The sequence below is a fragment of the Aplysia californica genome, unplaced genomic scaffold (assembly GCF_000002075.1).
Source record: "Aplysia californica isolate F4 #8 unplaced genomic scaffold, AplCal3.0 scaffold00193, whole genome shotgun sequence".
NCBI lineage: Eukaryota > Metazoa > Mollusca > Gastropoda > Aplysiida > Aplysiidae > Aplysia > Aplysia californica.
In genome coordinates, this window is record NW_004797463.1 from 342,167 (window position 1) to 352,892 (window position 10,726).

General features: G+C 41.3%; 1 protein-coding gene across 1 annotated transcript in view; it reads right to left on the minus strand.

Moving 5' to 3' along the window:
* Positions 1–8,086: 8,086 nt before the first annotated feature.
* Positions 8,087–10,726, minus strand: part of LOC101856266 (cocaine esterase) — a 10,946-nt gene continuing 8,306 nt past the window's right edge. The window contains exon 3 of the mRNA XM_005098772.3: positions 8,087–9,817. Within this exon, the coding sequence (XP_005098829.1) occupies positions 8,238–9,817 (1,580 nt within the window). The 3' untranslated portion in view covers positions 8,087–8,237. The remainder of the gene's footprint in view (positions 9,818–10,726) is intronic.

Consider the following 10,726-nt stretch of genomic DNA (forward strand, 5'->3'; position numbering starts at 1 on the left):
GTCCTTCCCCTCAGCTTTCCTTCAAACATCTATACACACACACACACACACACACACACACACACACACACACACATACACACACACACACACATACAGACTCACACGTACATACACACATATACACACACACACATACAGACTCACACGTACATACACACATATACACACACACACACATACAGACTCACACGTACATACACACACACACACACACACACACACACACACACATACAGACTCACACGTACACACACACACATACAGACACACACGTACACACACACACATACGCAGACACAAAATAGTATCTCGTACACAAAAGAGAAACGAAACCAACAGAAAAAGCCAGCACAAATTTCCGCTTCCTGCTTGTCTCCCTTTCCACTCAAGACTGTTTATGACACGCTGTGCTGTGATTGGCCACTCACAAATATGGCTGGTTTATGGAATAGGAAATGTGAGGCTGCGTCAGGTGTGCGTCAAAAGACAGAAATCTGACAAAGAGGCATTTTCCCCGCCAGTTTGGAAATTTTTTATCGAATTTTTATTTTTTGGCTCTACCTCTTTTATGTCCATATAAAAACATAATTTTTATGTCCAAGTGAATCTTACTTGAAAACATTGATTAAAGGCTCAAAATATGTCATTTTTTCTATTTTCAAGGGCTTTTTAGTTATTGGATTTACCAAGCATTGGCGGCCATTCTCATGCTACTTTCACCACAGAAATATGGTGACCTCACTTCCTTCAATCGCAAATATCTTGAGTTCTATTTCTATTCAAGATAGATGGGTATTTATTTCATTGGAAGCAAGGCAAATAAATCAGGTTTTAGATGATACCAATAACTCTACATGCCCAAAAATTGACGAGTGCCTGATTCCACCGCGTTGTGACACAAATGTATTTTCTTGATATCGCTCCCCAGGCTACTGCCCATTATAATGTCATATTGTGAGGGGGCTTTTTTGTAACCTGTAGTTATATTTAACTTTCTGTAAATTATGGGCTCATTATCTCCTTCTGTGAATAGGTGCAATTTAATAATTATTATTGCTGTGTGGGTGAGGATTAGGGGGTGGGTGGATGGGTACAGAGCTGGGGTGATTTTGTTTTGGGGGTGTTGGGGGGGGGGGGGGTAGATGGGTGCAGGAATAAAAAAAGGGACAGTGCCATGTAGATTCTGTCATGAGATGCCTGGATACCTGGAGGTGTCATCTCTGACTCTGAGGCTGACGTGTAATGACCCTCCATCTTTATCGGTCGCGAGTTGCCGTTGTACATTTTGCCATACCCAGGCCAGGCCATGTTCATACGATGTCCATCCATGTTGTTAGTTGCTTTCCTCTGGCTGTCCTTCCCCTCAGCTTTCCTTCAAACATCTCTTTCACTATGGTCTCGTGTTTTTAAATATCCATAGTACTGCATTTTTCTACATTTCATTTTGCTCAGCAGAGTCTGTCATGTGTGCAGAATCTGACACACCTCTTTGTTCGTCTTTTTTGTTTTCAAACTTATTCTGGCCATTCAACGGCAGCACCACATCTCAAACGCATTTGTGAGGCAGCGTGGTGGAATCAGGCACTCGTAAATTTTTGGGCATGTAGAGTTATTGGTGTCATCTTAAAGCTTGTTCTCTTGTCTTTATTTGGATGAAAAAAGTATCCACTTATCTTGAATACAAGTCGAGATATTTACGAAAGAAGGAGGTTGGGGTAACCTGTTTTCAGAGGCAAAATCAGTGAGAAAATGGCTGCTAAAGGTTAGTTATTTCCTTAGCTTAAGAGTCCGTGGTAACTGAAAATTTACATTTCCTGTGTCTTTAATGAACGTTTTTCAGAAAAACCCACACAGAAATTTGCATGAAAGGAGTTGATCCAAAAAACAAAAATGTTATAAAAATTCACAAACCTGCAGAAAAATGCAAGTTTCTTCATTTCGATTATTTTGACGAGAGCCTGATTCAACCACGCTGCCTCACATTTATTTTGTTTTCTTCTTTCCTTGTCAAAACCCAGGTCTCTGTGCCGTATAGGAATATGGGGAAGATGTAACATTCCAGCATTTTCTTTTTTCATGACATACGAAACACCAATCTAGATTACTGCAAAGTCGGTAGAGCATAATAATATTATAGCAACTATTTTTAAAAATAAGAAGTGGACTGTGGGAGGTTGGCGGGTGCTCTGGTGCGGTTTACTTTTTCTTTCCTGTCAAACATATATCATCTTTATCTCCCCTCCTTCTTTGTTATGTTTGTTACCCTCTTGTAACACCTCAAATCTTCTGGCGCTCATATGACCTTATGCAGTTGCGAGGGCCGTAAAACCTCAACTAAAAATTAATCCTCATCCACAGACGCACAGTACATGAGCCCTACCACCTGCCGCTGCCGAGGGTTATTTACGACTTAAAGTTTAAAACACCCATGGACAAAGTGTATAGTGCAGGGGCGCAGTAATGTTGTTTATGGACACAAGCTACACTGAGAAGTTCTCGACTCAAATCGGAAAACGAGGTTGTGATTTCTGATGCTGTGAGTAGATTATTGTTATATCCCATTAATTTTGATTGTTTTATAGTTAAGATAATTTTTATTACTAAGAAATTCTGACTACGAAGGAAGCGGGTGGGTTTTTGTTATTGTTCTTGTTGTTTTTAAAAAAACAAGCGTTGGTTATCTTTCAACTGATTCTTCTTTTGCTCTTCTAAGCTAGAGCTCCCCCCTTCTCTCCCCCCCCCCCCCCCCCCGGACACACACCACACTTTTGCTACTTTTAAGAGACTAAACTTATTCTATCGCTCCTTTTTTCTTCTTCTCGTTCATTTCTAAATGAACATCACAGTCTCTAGTGCGTAGGTTGTTGTTCGCCGCAGGTCCTCCATGCCCCCCCCACCACCACTTTAGAATTTCGGGTCTGTCTGTCGGCCAAGGGTTGGGCCAACGTTTCCTTGTATTTCCTCTAGCATTTTGCAAGTTTGCTACAAATGGTTCCCGCGTCTGCTTGCTGGTTCTGCATTGACACTGCTTGGAGTTACACACCATGCAGAACTTATCGTACCCCCTAACCTAGCGTATTTTCCAAGCGAGGTATGAAATGACACCCCCCCCCCCCGGCCAAAATGTGTCATGACGCGGTGGAATCAGGCGTTGGATAATTTTACGCTTTTTGAGTTGTTGGTATCATCTTGCTCGTTTGTCTTGCTTTGGATGAAAAATATGCACACTGATTTGATCAACAGTCGAGATATTTGAGGTGGAAGGAGATTGGGGGGGGGGGGGGTCTCGTTTCAGGGGTAAACTTAGGGGGAAAATGGCTGCCAAAGTTTGGTGTATTACATTGGTAGAGAGTGCTTGAAAAATGAAAATTTAGTTTTTTGTGTGCCTTTTATCATCAACCTTTTTCAATAAACTCCACCCTGAGATGTATTTTAATGGACAAGAAAGGTGTTGAGCTAAAAAACAAAAATCTGATAAAAATGCCAAACCGGCAGAAAAATGCCAACATATCAGAATTCATTATTTTGACGAAAGTCTCATTTCACCACGATACCCCACAAATGATCAAATCGTCCGGGCTGGCCAGCATTGTTGTAAATGGGGAATTGTTTCAAGTAATCGTGCTTTCGGGTTGTATCCTAAGGCTACAGTTTCGTCACAGCAGATGATAATGTTCGTGTTGTGTACATTTATACACAAAATCCAGCGATAGTGAGCCAAGAGGTTAATTCGGGCAGTTTGTTCGATTTTGCAGAGGGTAGGAGGAAGGATTTATATTCTGCCGTCTAATGCATTAAGGCATGACTCTCTAGCTTCTATCTATACAATGCTCCCGCTTCGGTCTTTCTCTTCTATTCAAAAGTTAGTCTTGATTTCCTTTTTACATTAGCTGCCGTCTTCTTCACTATGTTCCTCTTTCTAAACTGCCAAATCACAGTCGGTGTAAAACATAACAAACTCAAACAAAATTATAACAAAAAACAACAGCAACAACAAAAACAACAACAACAACAACAACAACAACAACAACTACAACAACAACAAAACAACAACAACAACAACTAAACAAAACAGAACAAACCAAGCGCGCCCAGGGCTCTGTCCTGTCCCTAGTTTTATAACAATACATCAACAGAAACGACTGCTCAAATACACAGATTGTTAGAACCGTCATCAAATTTATTGATTTCATCCATCTAAAGGATCATACGTTACGACGAAAATAGGGTACTATGAGGAAGTGAAATTCGTCTGCCAAATAAATGGTGTGAGGACAATTATCTGACAGTACAGGGTGACCCCCCCGAAAACAAACAAACAACCCAACCAAACAAACAATACAAACTAAAAAACAAAACAACAACAACTAAACAACTTTTTGGGGTAAGTATTTTCCTCCACACCGAAGTTTTGGGTTTCAAATTTGTTCGCAGCATTTTGGAGTCAAAAGGAATTTGTGTGATATTCATTTCAGATAAATTCACAGAATATTTTTTCTCTATATAGAGCGTAAAAAACCCCCATTTTCAGCTATGCCCCCATTTCTGAAGCATACCGCACTGCGAGTAGTTCGCATTAGGCCTATCACTAAAAGTTCTAACGATTGGGTCATATTGCACGCTACAGTAGTCTAACAGGCTAATGGAAGTTTGCAGATAGTTTTTCTCAAGTTTCCTTTGACGGTTGAGATCATGGTTAAGATAAGTAAAGAGCAGAGAGCTTTTTGTATTGAACATTTTCTCCCCACCAACTCATTTCGTAAGTTTCTCACAAGGTGCGGAAATAATGTTCAAGTGTCCTTAAGGCCCCCTTTGATGTCAAGGGTGAAAATGGTCCATCTGTTAATATCTGTAGAGAATCAGATCTAAAAATTCTCTGACAAAATGACCACTTCAGGTTAAAAACACACCCTTCACAACCCTTTAAACGTTACCAGGGTGCAGCATTCAGTAGATGAGCCCAATACGATGTCATCCGTAGAAAATGTCTGCAGCTAGGACTTTTCTATATCTCAACGGTCTGCATTCTCAAGGTAGATCCTCATCTACGATTGTACCTTTTTCCTGTTCGCGAAGCTGACATGGATCAGAGGATAGCAATGTGTTCATGATTCCTCCCTCGTATTGAAAAACGTGAACATTTCTATGACATCTGGTTCATCGGCGAAGCCAATACTCACCTTTCAGGATATGTTAATGCCCCAAATGCTGCCTATTTGTGCAACCTCACCGTATCCCCTACTGTCTCTAGATATAACTCCATACTATAAGGTGTACAGTGTGTGTGGCTTTGATTACTCACGGTTGGGTGAATCCTTGTGTTTGGCAACCACTGAACGTTACGAAGGATGCGTTAAAAAGTGTAGAGTTCAAAGAAGGACATATTATTATAGATCACTGGTTCTTGGAATTCCAGAATTTTACAAACATTTTTGTAAAAGTCTGTAAAAGAAAATACATTTTGTTTATACTGGGATGGAAAGATTAGATTCTAAAAAGAAAAGAAAGGGAGAAAAACAACTAATCTTTTCATGACTCTCATTACACGAGCTTTTAAATCGGTGCATTTTGCGTTTATGGGTGGTTTTTATAAAACCATTTCCGTTTTCGAAAACAAATCTTTTCTTTATGAACTGTATGTCAAACAACTTCCTTTTGAACGAATCATATCTTTTCCAAATTTCAACATACTAGTACCAATTTTGTGCGAAATATTCAGAAAGAAGTTACTTTTTCGGGAGGGGGGGGGGCACCCATAAACTACATGAGAAAACCAAAGAGACAATGTTTTTTCTTTTTCGCCGTTATGAACAAAATGTTTTAATTTTAGAAATAAAGGACGAGAATTTTGCGAAACTAACATGTTGCCAGTAACATGAAAAAGGCTAATGAGAGGTAACATTTTTGTAAAGAAAATTCAAGTAATTTGAAACTGACAGAAATATATTGCAAACATTCAATAAGGAAACGCTTAAAAGCTCTTGGACTTTGCTGTTATGGCGGTAAAATCTCTAAACGACACAAATTACGTTTGGATAGAGTTTTCTTTATCACTGGACTTTAAACGTCATTAGGGTGAAAACAGCAAAGAAGATCATTGCTGACACCAAATATCCATTACTTACTTTACTTTACTTTACTTTTTTCTTCCGCTTGAACCGGTGGGTGTCGCGGGGAGACACAGGTGTCTGTCTGAAGCAAGGCGAGTGGCCTGTAGGAGGGACATCCCGTGAGTTTTGAGGGTGTCTGCTACAGATTCACTCCAGCGTCGCCTTAGTCTTCCCCTGGCTTTCCAACCTCAATAATTGATTTTATACGCCCTCAGAGCCAACTATCTATTACATTCGGAATACCTGACATCTGTTAGAAGTAAGCGTTTTGTTGCAAAACATTAAAACAAGAACCAACAGGTATAGAAATCTATTCATACCGTCATCAGAACGAACTGTTATGTTACGTCGGTGGCTCTACGCCCCCCCCCCCCTCGGGGCGATGCCACTGACTGAAAGCCATGGGGCATTTCTCTTTCTAGTGCACTGTAGAATTGTAAAGGCGCTGATCCAACAATGACATGCTCATAATTGTGCCTGAACTACAACAGGGAACTTCTTCTTTTTCGCTTCTAATCCTTACTATCGTCATTTTTCTATACTTCTTTTGCATGTTTGTCACACTCTTGTGACCCGCTATTTCCGGGGTGCTTTAATAGTCGAAGCAGACTTTGTGCTGTTGAAGCTAGAGAAGTGAGCAGAGTAAGTCTGAATCCCTGTAAGGACTTCTCTGTTGACATCCACCCCTTGGCGCTCATATGACCTTATACAGTTGCGAGCGCCGTAAAACCTTTACTAAAACAAAAAAACAAACAAACAAAAAAGTCGATGGCTTAGTGGATAAACTCTCAAACTCGCAACCGTAAGGTCGTGGGGCCCGACGTTGTGTCCTTGGGAAAAGCACTTTACACGAATTTTCCTCACTTCACCCAGGTGGAAATGGGTATTCAGCTTTTATAGACTGTGAACAATGTTGTGGGTTTGTTAGTGTTTAAGCGCTTAATCAGCTGCTTGCACTGTACGCTTCCCAAGACGCTGAGATTGTTTCAGTGTTTTATGATGGTCGTTGAGCAAACAGAGCGCTAAGAAAAGATAAGTACGACAAGATAAGGTAAAACGAGATACGATTAAAAAAGAAAAATACATATTTTAACATGTATTGTTCAAAGGTTGGCACATTAGTGTGGCGTTTCACAATTAACAAAAACACATTCCACACACACATACACACACAGAAACACAGAAACACACACACGTACATACACACACTCATACACACACGCGCACGCAGGCACGCTCACTTGCGTGCATGCCTTGGCGCAAAGATCCACATATATGTAAATGCTCTATCACAAACCTTCTCTTTCACACACATATTACACTCATACACACATACTAGTTTATGCTCACACTCACAAACTGATCCACAATCACGCACGTATGATACAAATCTTTTTTGCAGAATTACAAAAATGTGTAAAAAAAATAATATACAAGATGAGAGCGCTTGATTCCACCGTGTCATGATACACTTGTATCAATGACAAAAACTGACATCTTAAAATTTGCTGACTCATTTCATAGTTTTATGTAACATTTTCTGGTTTAGAACACTTAGGTTTTCAATTTCATATTTTCTTTTTACATAATTATGCCATGATATGTACAGCTTACGTGTTAATCGGAGGTCAGGGGGTGTGGTGACAAAGTTCTGCAAAGGCGTTGAAAAGAAAGGAAGATATCATTTAATTTTGTAACGTGTAGCTATAGTCTGATTAAGAAAGATAATATTTATGTTTTTACCCCACCCCCCAATTAACGCAAATTAGATCAATCAAGTGGGTGGTTGGCGTGCGTTCTGGTGCATTTGACCTCTTCTTTCCTATCTAACAACTATCGTCTTTATCTCCCTTCTTTCATTGTTGTGTTTGTTACTCTCTTGTAACACCTCTAATCTTCGGCACTTGTATGACCTTATTGAGTTGCAAGTGCCGTAAAACTCTTACTAAAGAAGAAAAAAAGATCATTTAGGAGGTGGGCTTCAAGCCTGCTTGTCAGGGCCGACCCGAGCTGAGAGGGATCAACGCCCTAGCAGAATGACAGAGATCAACGTCCTAACAGAATGACAGAGATCAACGTCCTAACAGAATTACAGAGATCAACGTCCTAACAGAATGATAGAGATCAACGTCTCAACAGAATGACAAAGATACTCGATAAAATGACTCCCCACGCCGGAATGGAAGACAGTTTTCCGGCATGGGCCGAGGCAGGGGCAGGGTTGGGTTCTTGAAGAGTGTCGAGAACTTTACGGTAAAAATCGACGACTTTAGTTGGGGTCAAGAGTCTCTCACTGGAAGCAGAATTGATGAAAAGGCAGTTCGAGTTTGTTGAGCTGTACTGGTTCCACGTCGCTCCGCCTTTTTGAGCAGTTGACGTCGGGTTCCCTGTCTTGGCAAAGTTGGTCCATCTTTCCATTATCTGTTGAGATACCAGAATGTCGTCAGCATTAGGTGGACCATTTCCCGTGTCGGTGAACATTTTCTGCTGAACGTCAAACAGGTAAAACATCTCTTGTCCATGTAGGGCTGACATCCATGGTGGGGATTTGCTGAAGCTTGGTCTGTAGTTGAACTGGTACAAGTAATGTTTCTTTTCTGGAGCGTGGATAACAACATCGTCCAGTTCCGTTATCATTGGAGCCCCAAATATAAAGTAATCTACACCGTCAAGAGTACCTCTCTGTATTGCGTCAGGGGTTTTCTTATCTTTGAGAAATGTTGCCTCCATCGCCTCAAGAACCTTTACCCGGTCGAGATTGGTAAACTGTACCGTCTGACCTCTCAAAACCTGTTTCGCCACTTCCATTGTGATTGGTTGTGGGCCGGCGAGAGCCGGAATGAATCCTCCAAATTCATCACTATTATACCCCCTCAGAGTATCTACGTGGCTGAATTGCCCCCGAAACATCAAGGCAGTTGGCTTGTCTGGCAGAAAACCAAACGTTGTTTCTACTCTAGGAACATTGATGAGGGTTGCTTGTACGGCTCCAGTGATTCCAAGAGATTTCTTGAGCAACGTATTTGCATCTACTTTTTGCAAGCAGGACAAAAGTGCAGTTGAATTATTTAAGTCATTGCAGTTAACGGCATTGCTGATCAATCGGGCCGCAATGCGAGGGGTCATTCGATTTCCTGGATATTCGATAGCGAAGGGCGAGAGAGAGGAACCGCTTTCCATGATCGCCCTGTGGAACAGACCTTTGGCTAGCGGTGACATAGTGAGGAGAGAGACGCTAGCTGACCCAGCACTTTGTCCAACAATAGTCACCATATTTGGGTCGCCTCCAAAAGAAGCAATGTTATTTTTCACCCACTTCAGAGCGGCGACCTGATCCAACATCCCATAGTTTCCAGGCATAATGTCATCTTCTGTGGACAGGAATCCGAAAAGATCGAGCCTGTAGTTAATGGTCACAAAGACAACTCCTTTAGCTGCAACGTAGGAAGCATCATAGGATGAGCCTGACCCAGAATTGTACCCTCCTCCGTGGATAAACACCATGACGGGCAACAGTGTGTCGCAGTCTGTACGTGCGGGCGTGTACACGTTAAGGTAGAGACAGTCCTCGCTGTGACGAGCGTTCGGATCACGGAAAGCATCATTGAGGGCCACTCGCTGCAGACACTCGTCCCCAAACGCCAGGGCGTCTCTGACACCAGTCCACGAGTCAGGAGACTCTGGTTCTTTGAAGCGGAGCGCTCCTGAAAGAGGAAAAAAATAGTTTCATATTGAAGCCCGCGAGTTAACTTTTTCACTGTTCAGTTGTAAACCTGACTAACACAGCAAGATTCTCTCTAAACAAAGCACCAACCAAAATTCTTGAATAATCTCTACTCATTAAAAAAATTGAGAATTGAATACGTCAGGTACAACGTGTATTCCCACCTCTTCCACCCCTGTCCTCAACAATCTCACGTTTTTAAGTGCACCCAAACAGGGTGACTTTAGGCGGTGTTGAAAGACCAGAATTGAGTTAAGTAGCAGATACATGTATCGTATATCATTTAAATGGCACCATCACACACCTTGATAGACCAGTCGGCCAGCTAATCAAATGTCCTAAGCGCAATAGTTTTCTTCCTATGGCAGTTTTTAAATCTGTCGTGTCTGTAGCATGTGCTAAAAATCTTTGGTCAAAACTCAACTTCTGAATGTTGAAAAAAGAAGAACCACTACCCAAAGAAAACAAAACCCAACACCCCCTCCCCCTCCTAAAAACCCCCAAAAAACCAAAACAAAAACAACAAAAACAACAAAAAAACAAGCATAAGACACCCACAAAAAGCCAACAAACAAAACGAAAATCCACAAGAAACGGTACACAATTTAGGTACAACTTGGAGACAAAATGTGAAATTATACCTTTTTTATTCACTAGCTTGAAAAATGTTGCTACTAGGCTTAGAACATATGAAAGGCTTGCCGACGGTATGTTAAGTACTTGGTTACTTCAACTATCCTTGACATGCACGTCTTTCCCAAACGATATCGTAGCGAGAGGCAAACAGACAGACCAACAGAGAGAGAGAGGGAGAGAGAGAGAGAGAGGGAGAGGGAGAGAAAGACAGAGAGAGGGGTGGGAGACAGAGAGAGAGAGGGAGAGAGAGAGA